Source organism: Oryzias latipes, chromosome 1, assembly GCF_053564925.1.
Source record: "Oryzias latipes strain Hd-rR chromosome 1, Olatipes_Hd-rR_3.1".
Classification (NCBI taxonomy): domain Eukaryota; kingdom Metazoa; phylum Chordata; class Actinopteri; order Beloniformes; family Adrianichthyidae; genus Oryzias; species Oryzias latipes.
In genome coordinates this window covers 34,253,078-34,275,606 of record NC_136237.1, presented here as the reverse complement: position 1 = coordinate 34,275,606, position 22,529 = coordinate 34,253,078, and the positions used below count along the sequence as shown (strand labels likewise).

Here is a 22,529-nt window from a genome sequence, read left to right as displayed (position 1 = left end):
AACAAAAACTCTATTTTTTTTGTTTTTGCTTGGCACATTCAGAAAAGCAAGAACAGATAAGAAGGAAAAATTATACTGATGTGATTAGTAGAAATACAGAGCATAACATCAAAGAAATGACCTGTGTTTACCTCAGCCTTGTTTTTTTTTTTCTCATTGTTATTTATGATGTCAATATGCAGTGTAAAAGAAAGACTGTTCATCCATTTAACCGAGAACACCATCTCGTTTTGAACTGTTTGGAGTGGATTACTGTGATCAGAAAGGGGCTTTTAATGGAATTTTGTCCCCAGGCTCATTATCAGCACTGGCCTTTTTGCCATTTATATCAATTTTAACACAGAAGAAGCAGATTCAAGTTGATAATTGGACCACAGCCCGAAAATAAAAATGACAGACTCAGTGGGGGGGAAATAAGAAGCTTTTATCAAGGAATTGTAGAGCCAGTTTTCAGCAAATCTAAAAGTTGGGCTTTAATGGATACCAGAAGAGAAGAAAAAATGTTTTCTCATTGCCCAAAAAGAGTAACTGATAAAATGGGGGGGGGGGGGAATCAAAGCTCAGCTTGGAAGTGTACAGTCTTTGAACAAAGTAGGCCATTTAAAAGAAAAATGTCATTTTGAAAGACTGCAGAAGAGCAGAAGGGACATATTTGGTTGTGTGTGAGTATGAACATATGTGCAGAGGGGGTTCTCTTTCTAGGAATCATCAATCAATAATAGACTGCAGTCTTCTTCTCTGGCTTCTATGAGGACCTCAGAGGAATTTCCAGGAAAGCAGAGCATTGGCTTTATAGTGAGTCACTGATCTGCCCCAAGGCCTTTTTCTTGCTGTATGGTCATAACTGAAAGACGTTTCCTAGCCAAAATCCCCATGGGACCTCAGTTGATTTTTTTTTTAATTATTATTTTTTGTTGTTGTTCTGTAGCACCAAGGTTCATAATAAAAAGTCTGTCTTCAGATCCTTCTATACATTTCTCTACCATATACACCTCTTTTGATACGTATTTTCCAAATACTTTATTTTTAATAATCTTATCTAAAATAACTAGTAAATGGTGTTGACTATTCAAAAACCGATGGCATGTTTTCGTGCTTTCACTGACTGGTCTGACGGTGGTAAAACACGACTAATGACTGGTGGGTCATTGGTCACTACCTCACAGAGAACCGTTTTTTCCGGAGGTCCCTGAAAGCAGCAGCAGTCACGCGATGTTTTCATTAGCGAGAACAAACATGGCGGATGATGGAGAGTCTTTAGAGTCCTGGCTCAGTAAGTTCTGACTTAAAACTTGTCTCGGGTCATCTTTTCATGTTATAGTGGTGTGTAGCGGCGCGGTGGCGACTCAACTGTCCGAAGTATCGGTTGGTTTGGCGTGTCATCGCCGCATTTGAATGGTACGGTTCTGGGTTTGTTGGAGGCTAGCCTAGCTTAGCTATGATGAACACAACGAGCACCTGGCTGGAACCAAGCTTGTCTGTGTTTTAGTACGTTTAATCGACGTGTTTGTAAAACTACCGCCTTAATAACAGGAACATAGTGTCTGTACTCCGTTTAAATACATAAGCTCATCTTAAATTAAATAGTATCGATAAACTAAAGTTGATTTACCAAGTGTTTGTCCGCTTTTTTAAAATTTAACGGAGGTATATCATATCAGTTTTTCTTAGTATAAGTGGGAACATTTGCGGTTGGTGGGCTAAATTTGAGCAAATATGTTGTTGTTCCTTTTACATGATGCTGTATGTTTATGGAACATGAGTATGTCGTGGAATGAGGTCAGACTGAGGTGCAGAGCAAAGTGAATCTCTGTGGTTTGCGGCCATGAAATATTAGCGTTTTCGTTACTGCAATAATCAGTTTAGTCAACTTTTAATGCATTTTTTGAAGGGGAAAAAAAGGGAATTGGGTGGAATAAAAAAATATTTATTTTGAAAACAGAAGCATCTTTATCATGTGGAGGAACCGTTGATTGTATGAAAACTGGACTGAGTGACTCCTCCCCCTTCGTGTTTCAATCAGGAAGTATCTGCTGATTCATGAAGCCAAAATCCCATAGACTTCTATTGAGAAATAAACAGCTATTACTAAGTCATTCTATTAGTCAGAATAACAATTCTTGCTCTGCTACCTTTTTAACACTTTTGCACTAAACTTAAATATTTTAATATTTATTCTTTAGTTGCAAGTTATTCAAGGTATAAACTGACCAATCAGATGCCTTAATAAAAATGTGTGTTCCTTCATTGAACATTCAAAATGTTTGATTCAAACTTTATTAATTTGTATAGCCCCTTTCATTCAGAATGAAAACACAAAGTGCTCCACGTAAAAGCCAATAAAATAGTCATAAAAAGTGAAAATGATTTAAAATGTAAAACACAGGACAACCACACACAGATTCCTCCCTCCAACCACCCAGTTCTCCCAATATATTAACCCTTATATCAAAACTGGACAAAAACATAAGAACTGCATCTCTAAAGAAACAGAGATGCAGAGATTGACAGATTCTCCTGAGCCCTCTTTTAAGTGTTAGGGGTGTGGCCTTCCAACAAACCCACTCCTTGGTAAGAGTTGTTTCCATAGAAACAATGACTCTCATTGACTTGGACCAATCACTACTTAATGATGTGACTTGGCTCCAACACTGCGACGTCACTATTGCAAAAAGTGGCGACTGGATTGGCTTAATTTGGTTGGAGCTGGAAGTAAGTTATTTTCTATGTGGGAAGTCACACTCACTTGGTCCAGTTCTCCCTTTTACAGTCAGTGGGAGGAACCATCCACACTTGGGTCACTCATCTACACCTGATTCCACCCGTGTTCAGTGGGGTGGAAGTCAGGACTGCTAGCAGGCTTTTCCCAGGTTCTGAAAGTGGTTTCTGATGAACCCCTCATTTTCATGAACGCTTGACAAATGGGGTTGCCGCTGGTAGCAGAATCTCATCTCCATATTTCTCTCTGTTAAGATTACCATAGTTTTTGCAATAAAGTCTTTGTTGGTGCAGCTTTCAGCATTTTTTTCCCTCCACCCTTATTATCCAAAACAGTGCAAAGGGCCTGACCGTCAAAGGCAGGTTCCTGATTAAACTAGAGGCAGTTTGAGTGGATCCCATTTAACTAATGCAGCTGCCTAAAACAAGTCAACAACAACAACAAGAGAAAAGTACAATAAAAGAAAATGCTATAAGCACAATCCAGTGCAGCTCATCCTATAAGTGCATGTTTGTAACAAATGTGACCTATGCCCTTTTTTGTACAGTTAACATGAATATTCATAATGTGCACGAGTGCACTCTGACTAACATATTTTAGTGAACGTGGTTTCAGTTCAATCATGAACCTTATTTTTCCTTTTTTTTTTGGAAAATGAACTGTCAAACGTCTCATTTCCATTTTCTCTTCTCCCTCTTCACTTTTTGTTTTTGTGTTTCAGATAAAGCCACCAGCCCTTCCAACAGGCATGAAGACTGGGAGTATATTATGGGATTCTGTGATCAAATCAATAAGGAGCTAGAAGGGTATGCCACTTATTTTTCATTAAACACAGCATTATCCTCAGGGCTCTCCCAGTAGCAATCACCAGGGTAATCCACAAATATTTATGTAGAAAGAATCCGATGAAAATATGTAAGTGGTTTAATTTAAGTGTTTACATTTTCCATGCTTGCTTTTGATTCTATGTTTACAGTGGAAAGTGTTTAGTCATGTATGGAGCCCAACTGGTACTTCTGTGTCCACAGATTATAAAGTTGTTCAATCAGTTTTGTAATGTGTGAACACAAATGTTTAAACTCCTAGTTTAGCAAACTATAAAAACAGAATAATGAACAGTTTTCTTGTAATACAATCTATTATTAAAAAATTATCCAGCTCATACAGCTGAATGTCAGTTAAGTTTGGTACGGATCTAATGTAGAATATTCATGCAGTCACTCTGTATGTTGGTAAGTCTGCAATAGAATTATAGCAGAGCTACTGGGCTCATGTGGGCAGTTAAGGTCCAAAATCTTAACTGTACACACCCACATTACAAAACAAAGAACATGGTTAAGTAATCTGTGCACATGGATTGCTAAAATGAGAAAAAAAAAGGTTTAAATATATGTGCATGAAATTCCTCTGAATTTTTTTAATTTTAAACTCCTGGTACCTGCCAGCCTCCGAAGTGTAAACGTAAAAGAGGTTTAAACCGTTTGTTCAGCTTTAGCATTAACTATAAGCTTCTAAAAGGAATATACAAAGAGCAAGATTGATCTACCATACATCGCTGAGCATTTCATAGTAAACTTTCTAATATTAGCATGTTTGATCTTTCTTTCTGTCAGGAATATAATAAAAAGGATCATTGACTTTATTTGCAAAGCATTACCAACGATTTAGGGATATCTATTTATTTCAAGTGCAGATCAATAACCTTGTTAATTTTGGTGATGTTGAACTTACTTTCTAAGTCTTTATTGACAAGTAATAAACATCTCATTAGTTATTGACGCGTCTATGCTGCAAGATGATATTTTCAAGAAACCTGACCTAAAGTCTTATGTTATTACAAACGAAAAAAGAAAAATTGACCTGTTTTTGTTTTGTTTTTTACATCTAAAAAAACGGCTTAAGTTTAGGTTAAAACAGTTGCCCTCTGGTTTGTTTGTTGTTAGTTTGCAGTAGGTGTCAATAATCATGTCGCTTCATGAGAGCTTTGGATTACAATCGTTTATTTTAACAAATTCTCTTTTCTTTCACGTTTTAAAATTCCCCTCAAAGCATGAATACCGGCAGCTAATTTGCTTGTTAAGGAGTCATTAATGAATTGAGGCTGTCATTAAGGATAACTTTTGGCGTCTTTTAAATTCCTCTCAAATGAAAATCTTCATTTAATTGACTTATTCTGATAGAAATGCAGCCATCTTCAGGTACTCGTGCAAAATTACTGCTTCAGTAATTTTCTTGCATAGAAGGATATAAATAAATATATCAGCTGATCAGATTTCTGGTCAGGTGGCGGTGTTTGGGGTCGTTATCATCTGTTTCACTGTTGCCTCTTGTAAATGGTGCAGTGACATACCGGTATTTGCTTTCTCTTTGTATTTGCGTATTAATCACGTTTCTCCATCCAGCTCCGACACAATCTGGAACATCGTCCTTCTCATTGTTTTTCTTCATCTGTGCTCTTCAGCTATGGAGTCAACAGAAAAAAGAAAGCTAACAAAAAGCTGCTGACGCATGTAATAAGAGCATTTTCAGGATCTTTTTTTCGTATGTTTTTCAGTCCACAAATCTCTGTCAGGCTTCTGGCACACAAGATTCAGTCCCCTCAAGAGTGGGAGGCGATGCAAGCTTTAACGGTCCAGTATTTTGTCTTTTCACATGTATTATTCTCATGTCTTTCAGCAGAAGAACGATCCAGTTTGTTTTATTCTTGTAGGTTCTTGAGGCTTGTTTAAAGAACTGCGGGCAAAGGTTTCACAATGAAGTTGGGAAGTTTAAATTTTTGAATGAGCTGATAAAATTAGTTTCACCTAAGGTAAGCCGCATGAACATCAGGAAGTCTTTACATGGTGTTCCTGATTATTCCAGCTGTTTTTATGATACTGTTCAGTACCTTGGAGATAGAACGTCAGAAAAAGTGAAGACCAGAGTGATAGAGATGCTGTTTTCCTGGACGATATCTCTGCCTGAAGAGACGAAGATCCGGGAGGCATATCAGATGCTGAAGTTACAGGGTGAGTCATCATCTGCAGTGAGACACACACTCACAAAACCCCAACCTGCACCTCACAGACTGCAGTATCTTACTGCTTTTATTTCTGCAAATTTTCTGAAATTCAAACAGTCTTGTTGGCTCCATATGTTTTTTTTGCTGTAGGTATTGTTTTAATCGATCCAGAAATCTCAGCTGATCCCACACTGAAACCACCATCTTCTCCCCGGTGCAAGAATCCCGTGTTTGATGACGAGAAAAAAAGCCTGGTGAGAGGAACTATTTTGGGATCTTCTTTGTCTCTTGGCAGCTCCGTTTTCACAATTTTTTTTCTTTGGTTATAAATGTTTAGATAGAGATATTTGTTGACAAACAACATTCAAGGGCGTAAACGCCTCATAAATATGCTATAATAGGGTGTAAAACGTCATGCGTATATATTTAGTACAACTTTATGAAGTCAACATTGATTTAAAGGAGTATTCACACTCTCTCAGTAAAGGTCACTGATGAGAAGAACATTGGAGGATGTAAAACATCTTATTAAAAGTAAATCTTGTTTTGTAAATGAACATGTCTGACGTTAAAGCCAAAACGCAATGACTTTGTGATTCACGAGCAAACACATAAAACAACATTAAAAAACTATCAGCGCTTCCTCTGTTCTTGTATTGGTGTAATGTTAAAATTATCACTTTGATGCCTAAAAACCTGACATTTGCAGTCATTTGATTGTTTTTGTTCTTTGGCAACATGCTTTTTTTTATTACTACTTGACATTTCTAACATCTAATCAAACTTTATTTGAATAGCACTCTTCCTATAAAAACACAACACAAAGTGCCAGACCTACACCCCCCCCATCGCTTTCCGACCTCCCACCCCCTAACTGATGGGGATAGACAATGGGAAATAGGCTGAGCACGGACACAAATTCTTGGTTTTTGAAAACGCTAACATATGCTCTCTGTGAATACCTACATGACCAGCCAAATACAGCAATCTTGTCTGAATTTAATTCCAACTATATGAAAACATATTCCTTAGTGTTTTTTTCTGTCCACAGTGAGGCTTAAGTCCAAAATTAAAGTCCTACTCCAATAACACAAACGTTTTTGTGTTTTCAGCATGTTCCTGTGGCATTTTACTGAAAAAAATTAAGCTTAAAATTGTTTTTCTACGTATATCTGTAGAATGTTTTGTCAGTCTGGAGCAGACGAAAACATGCTGCTGGAAAAAGCTTGTAGCAGTGATGTAGGTGCTACAGTCGGCGTACCACAAGCTCCCTGCTCCACTCCATTCTGATGCATCAATATAGATTTATGTATGTTTTCTTCGTCTGAGCTGGCTTCTGGATCCAAATTGTTTGGCTGGATAGCTCAGATATTACTCGCCATTTTTGTTGCACTGGTAATGTTGGGCTGAGGATGTGTGCCAGCAGGAGAACTTATATAGAGATCAAATTAAACTTTATTGATTATTTTTTTTAACATTAAAAACAAAAAACACACAATATTATAGTAAAAACCCAACCCAGCCTTTACCGTTCCCACTCCCCTCCGTTAAAACGGAGATGGATGATGGGAAGTGGGAGTGGGCTCACTCCATGTCAATATTCCCGCCCACAACTCTGAGTTGTGGGCGGGACTTTGTCCTGGAAAACAACACAGGTTTTTTGATTTTGGTTAAAAACAGCACAATCATGATTAAAAGAGCTCTGGGAACGCTTTTAGAAAAGATAATAGATGATCGGAGTGGAACTTTATTTAGTATGTTGCAAATTAGTGACAAATACCGTATTTTCCGGACTATAAGTCGCCCTTTTTTTCATAGTTTGGCAAGTGGGGCGACTTATACTCCGCAGCAACTTATATTAGAACTAAATTGAAATAAATACATTGTTAACCCTCCTGTTATGTTCATTTGTGAGGAACAGAGATGATGTTCCTGGCTAAATTTGATGTATGTTAAGTGTTAAGAGTATGTTGACTCAGAGAATCAGCAAACTTTTTTTTACAGTAAGATCTTGAAGGCTAACAACATAATATTCTATTTTCCAATGATTTCATAGATTCAGAAATGCAATAAAAATGACAACTGTTTCTACAAATACAGGATGAAAACAGAGTATTAGTTGGACAATGATGCTTCATGAAAGGAATAAATAAATAAATATGAGAAAGAATTACTGTGAAATTATGAGATAAACAGTCTGCTATGATTGTGTCATATGAGGTTGTGCAAGTTATTAGTTCTTGGTCTCAGATTTTGTCAAATAAATTTCCCGTCAAAATGCGACTTATAGTCCAGTGCGACTTATAGTCCGGAAAATACGGTAACATTGTAGGGATAAATCTATTTTCTCCTCAAAGTTAGTGAACTTTTCAGCTAAAAACACACTTTTTCACTGCTGACTTTAAAATTAAACATGTGCATTATAAGAAAAGGTACTTTGTGATAATTTAATAAGACAGAGATGAAAAGAAATGCTGTAAATTCCAGTTATTTTGAGCTCAGGTGGTGAACAACTAAAAGTTCTCAGACTTGTCTGAATCAAATCCAGACCTGAAAATGGCTCATCATATATTTTTTGGACTTGCAGAGTATTTTTTCCACATACCTTTGTTTCCTATGTTTGGGCATTTTTTTGCAGAAGCATCTTTGTCACCATTAGCTTGAAAGTAAAATATTTTAAGACTTTGAATTACTACAGTATTGCTGGCTGAGTTTCTAAAGTCATGCTTGGCTATTTAAACCATTGAAAGTTCTTATTTTTGTTGTTATAATCTATTACCCCTGATTGCTTTTGATATATAATTCAGTCTGTGCCCTTTGGTTCATTAATCCCCAACCTAATAGTTTTGATTTCCTCCTAATGATCAATGTGTTCTTGTTTTTCCACACAGTCAGCAGTGCAGTTTTTCACATCTCTTACAACTTCTCTTAAAAACTTCATTTCTAACATGAAGCCGGTATCCTCAGTCTTTTTTATGGCTCATTGAACTACAAAGCCAGTTTGTGCCTGTGATCATTGTAATGGTTATAGCAAATTGGGACTTGATGTGACATATTATTGTGGCTCAATAATGTTCATATCACAGAAGCAACAGTCAGACTTCAAAATAAGAGTTTTTAAAATTCTAGGACAGTGTTTTTCAACCTTTTTTGAGCCACGGCACACTTTAACCTTGACAAAATTCCCGCGACACATGAGCATCCAAAAATTTTTAAAAAAGGAGAAACTCATAGTCTGTATTTATCTACAGTCCCTCGACAATCTCACATGGGTTTTTTAGTCATAATTGTGGCAGAAAAAGCTGGAATTGCAGCTGTTTTTTTCTAAGAGTTGTAATAAAAGTTAAGTTGGAAGATTTAAAAATGGTTAGTGTGTTCGTTGTGGTTTCAAGGCGTTTAACAGGGAAGACTCATTGCCCGCTGAGACGCTGTCACTTTTACCCAATGTATCATGGGAGATGTAGTGCAAACAGCTGCCGAACGCAGAAAGACTGAGCTACATTGTTTTGTTCACTTTTTCTACGGTTTGATACCGGACTCCACAGAAAGTTACACCGCTAAAGACGAGCTTTAGCTGGTATTTTTGTTAGAACTGAGCGACTTTATGAGCAGAATCAGAATAAGGAAGTAAAGACTTTAACAACTTCTGATTGGTCAGACTTATGACGTGTGATTAAGCCTCCAAGAATGATTGGAGACAGTTAAAGGGGCGGGACTTTTCAGAAAACAGTTATAGTTGCAGCTGAATCGCGGTACCGTCATTCTTATCAGGGTGTCTTTAATAGAATAAAATAAACACAAAGAAAAGGCATTTTATGATCTTTCACATTCCTAACTACTCAGCGTTTTATCAGGGCCTGTTTGGATGAACAGCTGATATCCTGGAGATGGAAAATGTTTTTAGATCAGTGAATGGGTCATCTCCCACGGCACACCAGTTGAAAACCACTGCTTTAGGAGCATATCGACTGTAGGCAACTCTCCAAAATGATGTTCAGTTCAAAAAGCCTTCCATGAAACCCAAAAGTTCTAGTTTATTGAATATGTGAGACATGGTTTTAAGCATATTTTTAGATATTTGTTGAAGGCAGAATGAATTCCTGTTCGTTGCAACAGGTTTGAAGATGTCAGATTGATGACATGATTGTTTCTTTTGTACATTGTGGAAAGAACATGCAACCTTTTCCTATCACAGTGTGCAACCTTGTGCAGAATTCCTCTTTGGAGTTACACAGTTGCTCCAAGCACAAAAGCATCATGTTGAGCTTTTGTGTGTGTCAGAATCTCTGACACTGTTGCCTCAGCAAATGACAGCATGTGGAACTACATTCTCCACCACTGACTTGCAGTACAGTACAGTTTTCCCTGAAACTTTGTTAAACATTCTCATTTCCAGTCCAGTAAGTTTCACAGCTGAAGAGTTGCACAGGATTTCAGAGTTGTGCTCAGTGGAACAAAAGAAAGCAAACTCTGTCCTAATAAGCTCCTGAGCTGCTGACTTCTCGACTATTAGTCTCCAAACTTTGCTCTGCCTGTGAGGCAGTCAGACATCCAGACAGCAAGTGCTTTTCTTTTTTTGGGAGACTCTTGTGCTGCAATGCCAGCCAGGTTGTGTCGAATAAACTGAAGATTTATGCTTCACAAAATGTAAAAATGTTGACATTTTTAAAAATTCAATATGAATGAAGATTTATTTTTTTCATAGTGAGTTTTTGTCTTACAGATAACATAAATATTGGAGTTTTTATCTTCTAAAACAGGGTTATTAGTATATCTTTAGAGAAAAATAGTTCCTAAAGACCCACTCCAATAAAATTCTTTTTTTTTTTAACTTGTTCTGTCCAACAGCTGAGCAAACAGATTAGAGCTGAATGCCTTTTACTTTCACAAAAAGAGGTTCTAGAACTTCGAGAAACCAGAGTGTAGATTTGTATAACCCCCTTTTTGTTGTATTATTTTTTATTTTTTATTTACATTTAGTGTGTGTGGGGAGGGGGGGTGGAAGAGAGTAAAGGGAAAAGAGGTGAGAAAGTGGGGGATACAAGTACTGATTTGAATAAATTAATATTTTAAGCTGTAATAATTATACCAGATCTGTTGGAAAGACAAATATTACATCAGAGGTGAAATTCTGACACGAAGAGGGAAAAAAAAAATCTGTTTTTAGTGTTTTTAACATGCTCTTGTGTCATTTTCTGATGGAGGACATTTAAAGAAAATTAAGATCAAAATAGAATTTTTGATCATTTCTTTATTGAAATAATTGTAAATCAGGACTGGATGAGAAAAATGCAGTTTGACAAAGATCGTATTTGTTACATAGAAAATACAGGGCGCAGAAGGGGGGCGTGGTCGCTCTGCACCAATGGTCCCACCCACGACTCAGAGGTAGAAACTAAGTCCTACAATATGACATTATTTTTCAATTGTGGCTAAAAGGGGCATTAGATCTTTTTTTTTTCCAGCTATAAAACATTTCACAAATTTTTTTCCTTTCCAGTAAATGCTTAATTTAGGTAATTTTGGAGCCAAAGTGGCTTGATGCATATTTGCATTAATCAAAGTCAAAGTCAGCTTTATTTGTCAAATACGCTGCATACACAAGACATACAGCACAGTTCAAATTACTTTCCTCTCGCCCCACAGTGCAAGCAGCTTATAAAATAATAAAATAAAATAGATAAAAACAGTTATAATAAGAAGAATAACAGCAATCTAAACAGTGCAAAAGAGCAATGAGATGGTTAAAGTGGCAGTTTAAAGTGACAACAGTGCTAAGATCAGTAAGTAGATGAGTCGGTGATGGGAGTCTTTGGTGAAGATGATGTTCTGAAGAGGTGTGAAAGTTTTTCAGTGTGAGTTTGTAGCAGGAAGTGGGGGGGGCAGTAAGGGAGTTGAGTTTCCTTATCGCCTTATCAATAGGTGTTAAGGAGTTAAAGGATCCTTCGAAATGCTTTTGAAATGGCTCAAAAGATGATTCTTAAATGTGTTTTTTTTTCTGTGGATCTGATACCTGAGCTTCCTGCTGGCTTTTTTTTATTTGTGTGTATCATTCTAGACTTCAAGCTTATGCCTCTCTTCTGTTCACAGCAATTAGCAGAACTCCTAAAGAGCAAGAAGCCAGAAGATCTCCAGGAGGCGAACCGTCTCATTAAGAACATGGTCATGGAGGTGCGTAGGATTCTGACATGAGAAGGAAATTACTGTACAAATGTCCTGGCTATTTAGCTGAATGCGTTCTAAACCTCTGCTGACATGTTGAACCACCCCTTCATGTCATGCGTTCAGATGTATGAATAACAACTTGAAAGAAGGCTCAGTCAAAAGAGAGTCTGACTCACTAAATGCATCATTTTCGACCACTGAAAAACAGTTGTACTGTTTGACTGTGAGGTTGATGTAAAGCAGCAAACCTTGTCTCATAGGATGAAGTGAGAACACGGAAAGCAGCGCAGCTGAGGAACACATTGGAAGCTGCGAACAACAGCGTCAAACTCCTTAATGAGATGCTGGCTCACTTCAACCTGGAAGAGTCCACTGATGAAGATAAGGAGCTCATTAAGGTTTGTTTTCTTCAGAAGGTGTCGAATCAGCCCAAAGTCAGGCTGTTCCTTCATTGCTGTTTAATTTACTGCTGTGTGAAGCAACAACAACAAGAACTCCCCCCTGACAAATTAACTCTTCATCTGAAGATCCATAATGCTCCTGAACACCCGCAGAGTGATGCAGCAGGGTTTTTTGTTTTTTTATCTGAGCCTGCTCTTTAGTGTTGCCATTAAGCGGGAAGGTACATGATAGAATAGGAGAATGAGGCCATTATTCAAGTGTGAACCCCCCTCCCCTTGTGAGACTGTTGAAGCCCTTTCCGAGGGCTGCAGCTGCTTTCAGGGATCCTTAGAACAGACCTGCTGTGAAGCAATCAGAGGTGAACATCTTGTCATGCAACACCAGCGTATTCTTGCTCCCAAACCTGACTCTTGTACGCACTTCTTCACCAAGACGCCTCATCTTTTCCAACGACCCCAGTGGCTGCCCTGATCCGACTTTGATTGTTTTGTTGTTGAGCAATAAATCAATCTGTCCATTTGAGTCTATTTTTCTCTGTTGCTTTATACATCCTCCTGGAAGTCTGCCAAGCCTCTCACCAAGGCTTCAAAGTAAGAAGGAAGAGTTTCTGTGATTTAAAGTCCCACTCCAACCATCTTTTGATCTATTGTAAAATTGTTCCCTGTAGTGGCTGGAAAGCTCAGTTGGTTAAGTGCAAAACATGGCGCACGGCAAATCAAAGGTCAATTCCCAGGCGCACTATGAGCTTCATCCAGTGTGGCTCCTCCGCGCGACTAACTATGTAGCCCCAAAGTCTGGGTCTCCCTGTGCCGGTCCCCGTTAAACATCCCAGTTTTAACTATGATTATGCCATTTTTAGCCCCAAAAAAATCAACTGTTCTCGAGAACATCATTTCTGTAGAGCGGCAGTAGTTCAATCACTTCAGAGTTGGGGGCAGGGCCAATGGCGCGGAGAAGCCCAGCCCCCCTTTCTCCTCCCCACATCTGAGAGCTGGGAGCTTGTGGCCCACCCAGTGTATTTTCTATGTCACCAATACATTTTTTTAAACTGCCCCCCCCCCCATCTGCTCCTGAGTCACAACGATTTGAATAAAGAAATACTCAGCAAATTCTTTTTTTAGCTTATTTTTTCAATTTATTCTCCCTCGTCCTCAGAAAAATGCCACAAGAAGATGCTAAAAACACCAAAAACACCTTTGGACAATGTGAGAGCTTGGATCCTAACCATTACGCAACAGCCGTCAACACTGGGATTGGACTGAAACCATCAAGCAATTAATTGGTCTACTAAAACCCCAAAGTAATTAAGTGTTTTCCAACTACTGACCTGCTATTTCAACTTCAAATAACAGAAGATGATTTATGAATGATTTCAAACTGCATTTGTCACTGGTTTCATTGATTTGATTAAAGACTTTGACACCTTTCATCGGGGATCTGGTTAGGTACAGTGTAGTCTCAAATCAGGCTAATGTGCATTTTTTTCTAAAAAAATAAAATAAAAGGACTTTTTCAAGTAAAGTGTGCAAAAATCCGCCATAAAAAGTCTACAAAAAGAAATATGTATCAAACCGACAAACACCCCCCGCCTCCCCCAACCAAATAAGACTGAAGAGCACTTGATGAACAATTGAATAAAATACCGTAACGTTTTTTAATGTCAATAATTAAAATCGTTTTACACTCACACTTGTCACAAAGTTCTTTTTTTCTTCTTTTTTTTAATAGTTCTCTGAATTACTTTTAGTTGTGTTTTTTATTATTTTATTTTTTTTAGTAGTAAGCCCTTAACACACCCTGGGAGCGTTCACTTTGAACTTTTGCCTTCAGGCACGCGCTGCAGATCAGACCTAAAACCTCTTTTAATGTGAGAATTTTGGGTGAATGAAAGCTGAACGTATGTAATACAGTAATACAGTGAAGAGGTTGCAGTAACATACAGCTCACTGCTCTGCAGGCCAACTGTGCAGCCGAGCATCACCTCTTGATTTCCTTCCTGGAACCTTATATCCTCCTTTATGGCTGCACAACTCCTTTTGTGGAACAGTTCCTGTGCAAATATCCGGCGTCTATTCATATTGCCATTCTTTATTCATCTTGATAAAATTAACAAACCTAATGAGAATTGCTGCTTTTAACCTTGTTTTTCTGGTCTTGGTGACATCAAAGATTCATTCAGTCAAATGTTTTGCTTCTAGGAGTTGTACAACGATTGTGACAAACTTCAGAAGAAGGTGTTCCAGCTCGCTACCGAGAGTGAAGATAATGACAGCCACTTAGGTAAGAAAACATGCCTCTTGCTGTTCGACGCACTGGCTGTTGTTGCAGTTAGACTCACCCTTTAATTCACCAGGTTCAGTGTGTCTGATGACAGAAGCTCTAACGATTTTCCCCCCCCCGCCCTTATCAGGAGAAATTCTGCAGGCCAGTGATGACCTCTCCCATGTCATGAATTCATATAAGACGATCGTGGAAGGACACAAGATTAATGGGGAGTCCGAAGGGGTACAGGGCAAGCAAACATCTGTCAAACAAGGTAAGGCTCAGGGTAACAATTAGTTTGCTTCCAGATGAGAGGGATTAATGTGTGCTGCTCTTCAGGATTCCTTCCTGATTTCACCCAAATGCATTTGCAGAGCTGCTTTGCTTTGCTTTGGATGCACCAACTGAAGATAATTGCATATTAACAACAAAGGAAATGATGAGTGGATGCATGTTTCTTGGGAAAGAGTGGATTTGATCATTCACACTTTTATATTTGAAGATAAGACCGACTCTACTGTGATATTATATTGTGCAGGATCTGTGAACGTTCTGTATCCTATTGGCAGAGGTTGCTGCCAATCGGCAATGCTCAAAATTCAGATTTTGCTTGGAAGTCGAATTGTTTTTCCATCTGATCACCCAGATGAATCTTATCTGGTCCAAAGCTGAGAAAAGCTCACATCAAAGCTGGGCTTAGAGCTTGAAAAGATGAAGAAGGCAAACTTTTAGTTTGTGACAACTTTGTTCTGGAGCTCAGAGCAAGTGTTGCAGCGAGCCTTCTTTGTTTAGGAGAAATCAATTACTTGGAGGAAAAAAAGAAAAATAAAAAACGGAAAGTGTGACGTTGCAGCAGCAGTGGGACAAAATGGGCCCATTGTTTGTTCTTTGATCATTGCTTTGATATGAACAACAACTGTGAAAAAATTTCACAGACATCTTTCAATACATTTCTGCACACAGGTAACAGGCCTCCAGAATTCATTAAACAAAGTGAATTCATATTTCTGATTCTTATGCTGTCATGAAACCAACTATTTTCTAAGAAAAATTTAATTGTAGCTGCTAAGAAAGCCCTGCATGGCAGAACGGAGTGAAAGCTGCAAGCACAGCATGCAAACTACCGTAGTAGTCCTCTCTGTCCTGTAGTATTTGTTCAGAATTCATTTTAGAGCTGTTGCTGTTGCAGCCCCAAGGTCAGAGAATGTAAAAATGTGTGTCCATCTGGGTGATATTTATAGCCCAGTGCTTGTGCAGTTAGTACATGTAAATACTGCACAGATAAATAGAAATGTTTATGCTTATCTGAGAAACCCACTCCGGACGGTCTAGAGCTTTTTACAACAGCATGGACACAGTAACTAACATGCATAGAGTTTTAGAAGTGTAATTTAAGGTGATGACAGGAAGGTAAGTTACATTTAAAAGTCCCACTCCTGTCATCTTTAGATCAATTTCGAAGCATTATCAGTGGTCTTTTTAAATATAATTATGATGTTTTTACCCCAAATCTTAAAGACTTTGTCGTTTTCTAGAATATAGTTTCTGCAGATGGGAAGTTTATTAGAAATTTGGCTCTGAGTTGTGGGCGGGAGTGTTGCCGTGGAGCAATCTTGCCCCCCCTCCCTATTGCCGAGAACTCCCTGTTTTCCCACTAACTTACAACCCTTTACACCCCCAATCTAACATTACTGGTTTAACAACAATCGTGAGCAATGTTGGAGGCGGAGCTAAACAGCCGTACAGTTTGGATCCAGATGCCAGCTCAGAAAATGAAGATGTAAATGGATCTAGTCGTTTACAAGTGGATGCATCAGAATGGAGCAGAGCAGGGAGCTTGTGGCTGTATTACAAATACACCTTTTTCCAACTGCATTTTTTTCGTCTGCTCCTGAGTCACAATGATTTGATTAAAGAAATACCAAAAATACAATTTTAAGCTTAAATTTCTTAAAGGGCATGTATCATGTAAAATCGATTTTTTTGAGCTTTAAAGTGTATTATAATGGTGATTTCTCACGAAAAGAAACCCCAAAGCAGTATTTCGATCCATCCATGCATTTCTGAGTATTCCTCTAAAAACCAGCGGTCTGAGCACCAGCCCCTCCCAACCCACGAAAACAAGCGGGTTCTCGCATTGTGACGTAGACCAGTGAGAACAGCCCCTTCTGGGAAGAATCTGCGCTTCCAGCACCACCCCCATGCTAACAGACACACCCACTTTCTGCCGGGAGCTAGCAAAAACACTTACCTCTTATATGCACATCCATCTTTGCAAAAGTTCAGATGTTGTTTGCTTTTGTGGGCGAGTCGCAGACACACTGATGAGGCCGACTTTAGGATGACGTCATGAAATAGATGGCAGCCACACGGAGTGAGAGGCGGAGTCCTCTCACTTCCGGGTTTGAAAAGGGCTCAGGAAAATAACTCATGTGGGAAAAAAATTGCTCTTTGCCTGCAAAAGATAATATAGTATCATATACGTACATGGATATTGTTTACTATAAAAGGCTTAAGAATAGCACGGTATAGGCTCTTTAAAATGTCATCCATCATCAGAAAAATGCCACACGAACATGTTAAAAAAAAGAATTTCCATCAGAGTTGGTCTTTAAATAATTCTGTCTGGTTTTCTCCATCTGATCATCTTTCAGAGAGTGCAAGCACCAATCAGTCCGAGGTTCTGATCGATCTGGAGGACTTTGACACGGAGAGAGCCTCTCCTTCTAAGCAGGAACCTTCATCTTCCACTTCTCTGACCGACATCCTCAGTGGATCAATAACGGCTCATTCCTGTAGCCTCAGTGCACCTTCTGCTGCTCCATCCTGGCTGGATGAAGAGCTGCTTTCTTTAGGTATCATGGTTGTTGTGTGCTGGAATCTTTATTTATTTACTTTTTTGTGATGACACGTTCATGTTTGTTTGCAGAAGTCAGTGAACCGAGCCCTGTACTGAGAGACTCAGCCCACAGAAACCAGGGCAGACATTTGCCGTCTTCACAGGTGGTGACATCAAAACTGCTCCCGGATGCACAGCTTGAGTTCTGTCAAACAGAAATATAACAAAGTCTTTCTTTTGACTGTGTGTTACAGGGTTTTGGTCCAGATTTGGGTCTTTTTGACACCAGTTTGGCTTCAGCTGCAACACTATCTGACTTTCCAGCTGAGCTCTCTTCATCTACTTCTGCTTGTCGTGTGACCAAAACCACAGCTGCCTCCTCTGCAAGCATTCCTGGCCTCCTCTTTCCCACCCTTCCGGCTTTCTCATCATCTGAATTAAGAGCATCCACACTCCAAGAACCTCCGTGTTCGGCTCCGACCGCCTCAGAAGCAGCAGCTGCCCCTCTGTCTCTCAACGTGACCTTCCCTGCTCCTCCGGCTGCCCCATCGCAGCTCTCTGCTTTATCTGGAGGTGTCCACCTGCCATCTCCTCCCCTCAGTCCCACCTTACAAGACCTCCCCATGTTGGATCTGTCTGCCTCTGAAAAGTGAGCAAAGCATCTGCAAAGAGATGAAACTCTCTGCCTTGCATTCAGTGTTCTGTCTGGATTCTGTTGTGAAATCTGGTTAAGATTGGATGTTTTACATTTTTACATTTTTACATTTACAGTTGTTGCTCCTTGAGATGATGATTAAATTTAGGCAGCGTCTAGAGGCAGATTTCCTTTGTTCTATTAACTTCTTATTTACTGAACCTGAACTTTGCGCCTAATCATTTTAAAAGACATGATCTTCCTTTTTACCACTACTTCAAATCGTATTTTTCGGCGCTCAACAGCTGCTCTTAGATATTCTCATTATGTCCGTTGGTTCATACTGTGTTTGAATGAATGCATATGATGAAGGGGTAGAGAAGAAAGCTTCAGTTCCCATGTCAGTTGGAGGAATTAGGCTTGGAAGGTGTTTGTGTGGTTGATGATCTCATTTCTCCCCCAGTCGAGGTGGCACCATTGTTTCATCAGCCTCGTCCATCACAGCAGCGATACAAAGATGCTCGGCTCCTTTGAGCACAAAGACGGCGGCAGATGACAGCCCTCCGTTACGCTCCCTGTCGCCGGTTCTCCCCATGACTGCGATTCCTGCAGCTACGGGAGAAGAGGCGTCCCTGACCAGTTTGTTTATTCCTCTGGAGGCCATCAAGCCAAGTGAGTCTCATAATTAACCTCTCATGCTTTCTGTTTGCTTTGAAGGGCAATTAGTTCCTCCTTTCTGTTTAGAAAGCCCCTAAAAGGAAACATTTAGAACAACCGGATATTTGCATGAAAGCATAAATACACATCGTTAAAATGTAAAAGAAAAAAAGCCAGGAAAGCTTGCAATATTTTTAGAGGCTGGCAATTTTCCTTTATGGCTCCTGTATTTTTAGAGACAAGTGCTAAAAAATGCATTGACTCATAAATCTAAAATTTTTAATCTCCCAAAATCCTTAAATGATTTTTTTTTGCACAAATTATCTACAAATCAGACTAAATGATTTCCATTAGTGATTACTTCCTTTCTCTAAACATGTTTCCAAAAACATCACTGATACTGATGCAACAAAACCAACACAGTTCCAGATAGGCTAATCTAGCACAACACTTGATTAGCGGGCTCCGTGTTAATTGATTTTGGCTGAGTGCAGTTTGATGAGGCTCAATGGACACATTGTAAAATAATCAAAGAAAAGATGTTGATTAATCCTTCCCATTCCAGAAAGAGTTAACCGTTTTTGTACCGGGTGTGATCAAAAATGTGATAAAAGATCCTACAATTGAAAAGAAATCCCAGTAATGGTTTCTATACAGGAAAGGTCAGTAATCAGCAACAGTTTCTCCCCCTTTACTTTTCTCGAATGTCAAGCATGACACTTTACTGCCACTTAGTGGTAACTGTGCTGTTTTTTCATGTTTATATTTAGTCAGAAAAGAAAAGAAAAGATAAGATATGAAAGGGGAAGAGAATAATTTTACAACAGCAGCGTCAGAAGAGATAGAACAAAAGGAAGAAAAAGACCTGCAGCTCACAAGAAATCAGTTAATATAGACTCAAGAAAAAAGATTATATGCAAGTCTAAATTCTAAAAAAATGTATCAAATAAAATACAATGAAACTGTACGTATACCAAATGTGTAGGTAAAAGGGAAAGGATTTTTTATTGTGTGTGTATGTCGTCATTGTACAGTCTGACACACACCTCAGATGGTGGATTCAGACACTGGGGCTGCTCTGCAGTAATGTCAGGGAGCTGCAGGGGGTGAGACTCCGTTTCAAATGGATGTCAGCTTCACCTGCAATCCTCCCGCCTCCCACCTTCCCCACCGAGCCCAGCCGACAGGACTGAGCTGGAGCTGACATGGAATTCAGAGAAAGCTTTTATTACGAGCAGCTCACAAAGTGGGTTCAATTTCCACACTGTGGGGGTGGGGGTCAGAGAGGACACGCTGACTAGCGTGAGTCATGACCACAGATAAGTCAGCGAACTGATGGAAGGACGGTGGGTAATTCTTCACGGCTGGCTTTGAAAAAATCGATTTGTTGAAACGCAATGTATTCTTATGTAAAAATGGAATACAGATTTAACAAATCTGGGTGTTGATGTTTCTTTAAAGCTTTTTCTTGCATTTTTTTATTACTGTGAGCTCCACCTTTTAAAAAGTTTTTAATAAAAACTATTTTTTTACAAAACAAAATTTGGTTTTGGATGTAAATCTGAGGAGAATCCATGTTTAATTGTGTCATGACTGAATCATGAATCATGACTTTGTGACTGTAAATAAATAGATTATACCCTTAACTGACTGTAAAGAAAGCTTTATATAATGTTTACTGTACAAGTGTTTGTGGAAGATGCATGACCAGCAAACCTCTCGTTAAAGTTCTCTTCTTTGCAGCACTTCCTGCCTCAAACGTTTGAATCTTTTTAATGTTTTGTATCAACTCTATCCAAGTTTATTTGGACTTTTTGTTGTGTTGTAGGTCAAGTGTCCCCCGTGACCGTGTTTGACAAAAATGGCCTCCGCGTTCTGCTGCATTTTGCCACCAACTATCCCCCCGGCCGGCCGGATGTGCTGGTCATGGTCGCCTCCATGCTGAACACGTCTCCACAGCCCGTCAGAAACATTCTTCTACAAGCAGCAGTGCCCAAGGTGAAAACAAAAAATTAATAATAATAATAAATAGAGGATTTTTTAAAGTCCTTAGAAAGTATGGCAAATATTTTATTCTTGCAGTCGAGGCTTTTTTTAGAAATGACATTTGAAGCTCTGTTTTTATCTTCATGTTTGTTTGCTGTCCACATCTTTTTAGATGATGAAAGTAAAGCTGCAGTCGCCTTCTGGAACGGAGCTGGCTCCTTTCAGTCCAATTCTCCCTCCCCCTTCCATCACTCAGGTCATTCTGCTCGCCAATCCTCTGAAGGTAGAGCTCAACCCTGAGCTTTTTTTTTCTTTTTCCATTTTTCGTTCGCTTTTTTTCTGTTGCCATGAAGCACATTTTCTGAATGAAAGCTGCCACAGTGGATGAGTTTGAACTTTTCTGTCTCAGGAAAAGACCCGGATGAGGTACAAACTCACTTTCACGCTGGAAGAACAGCCGCTCACTGAAGTGGGGGAGGTGAAGGAGTTTCCCCCCGCTGACAGATGGGGTGCTCTATAGTCCAGCCCGCCGCTTCTTTCAGACTCTTTTTGCAGTGTCGTTTGTCGCTGTTCAGGAAAGGTCAGAACTTATAGAACTTTGGTGAACTTTAGAGTTTGACATGAAGGAATAAAATGTACATTCAGGATGGATGAAGGTAATTTATAAGATCTAGCACTGCTGAACTAATAACAGTTTTCCCCCATTATGTTTTTAACTCCTCTTCCTCAGTTCTTCCTGTCAGTTCTGGCACTACTATCATAAATAAAGCAGAAATTCAAATGTAGGAGCTTTTGTATCAATACCTAATTCCTAACGGATGGTAGCATAATTTTTTGTCACTAAAGAGAAGCAAACTAATGCAGACAAAAGTTGCCTGAGGAAGATGCTCATGCATTCACTCAGAAGTCTGTTTCGCTTAGCTGACTATCTAGGTTTATAATACAATATACATCAGTATCTGTTACGAGATAGTAATGTTTTTATTGTCTCCATGATGGCGTGAATGTATCATTTTTTACTTTTTTTTTTTAGTCTTACATGCTGTTTTAACTTATATACTTGTCTTACAGCAGATTCTTCCTTGTATTGTCTAACAGAGAATATAAAATTAAAATTAAAGTAATTAAATTTTCCGTTTTAAAGATAAAATTAGAAATAGTTTTTAGGATAAAAATTACTTTTTCAAACCGAAAGGCTATCATCAGCAATGTATTTTGGGCCAGGAGAAAATGGAGAAGCTGCCAAAAAAATGTTAATACCAAACCATTTTGACTTTTATTTCAGTTAAGGTTTAGTTTTATTTTTGACAGGTTGCGAAAAGTTATTGTTTACTGCTTTTTAAAAAACATTTTTTTACCAACCACCAAAGCAGGAGAAAGGGGCTGAAAACACTGAGAGTCTACAGTTGATCTAAATGCTACGTAATCATTTCCGTTTTCATATCCTTCATCTTTTAAGTGATTCGTCTACATGTCCAGTGTTTTATTATTGATTATGTGGGATTTCATGAAGACGTTCCTGACATGAATCAAAGTTACATGTGTTACTAAACAACACGTTGCTGGCAAAACTTGACCGTTTTTTGAGTTATTAGAATTCTATCTGTATTTGGGGAGTGTTTTAATATTTTATGTAAAATTATTTATTTGTATGAAATGATTGGTTTGTGAGAATATTTTTGAAAAGCATTTTTCTGCATTTAAAAATAAAGATGAATTTATTTCTAAATCAGATGTCATGTTATTTTAGTTTTTTTATTAAATAAAACATTCTTTGGGTTATTAAATTATGTACTTGATTGGTTATGTAAAGGTGAATGCATCAAGAAAACTAGTTTGATAAATGTTTTATAGTTATATTGAA

General features: G+C 38.6%; 1 protein-coding gene across 2 annotated transcripts; it reads left to right on the top strand.

Annotated features, from left to right (window-relative positions):
• The first annotated feature begins 1,105 nt into the window (after positions 1 to 1,105).
• gga3a (golgi associated, gamma adaptin ear containing, ARF binding protein 3a) lies at positions 1,106 to 22,394 on the top strand. 2 transcript variants are annotated; one of them, XM_004065787.5, is made up of 17 exons: positions 1,106 to 1,273; positions 3,441 to 3,525; positions 5,274 to 5,349; positions 5,430 to 5,528; positions 5,604 to 5,727; positions 5,871 to 5,974; positions 11,811 to 11,891; positions 12,146 to 12,283; positions 14,486 to 14,567; positions 14,698 to 14,823; positions 17,204 to 17,404; positions 17,479 to 17,552; positions 17,643 to 18,037; positions 18,486 to 18,694; positions 20,508 to 20,677; positions 20,838 to 20,948; positions 21,075 to 22,394. In XM_004065787.5, exons 1-17 carry the CDS (start codon positions 1,213 to 1,215, stop codon positions 21,183 to 21,185), a joined length of 2,247 nt encoding a protein of 748 aa, XP_004065835.2. In that variant the 5' UTR covers positions 1,106 to 1,212; the 3' UTR covers positions 21,186 to 22,394. The 2 variants fall into 2 exon arrangements, with proteins under 2 accessions (XP_004065835.2, XP_011472148.1); XM_011473846.4 differs by having other exon boundaries at positions 1,249 to 1,398.
• The last annotated feature ends 135 nt before the right edge of the window (positions 22,395 to 22,529 follow it).

Coding starts and splice junctions, on each gene's coding strand:
- gga3a (XM_004065787.5), top strand. CDS start 1,213: ATGTTTTCATTAGCGAGAACAAACATGGCGGATGATGGAGAGTCTTTA. Junction 17,553..17,642: donor GACATTTGCCGTCTTCACAG/GTGGTGACATCA, acceptor TGTGTGTTACAG/GGTTTTGGTCCAGATTTGGG. Junction 18,038..18,485: donor GATCTGTCTGCCTCTGAAAA/GTGAGCAAAGCA, acceptor TTTCTCCCCCAG/TCGAGGTGGCACCATTGTTT.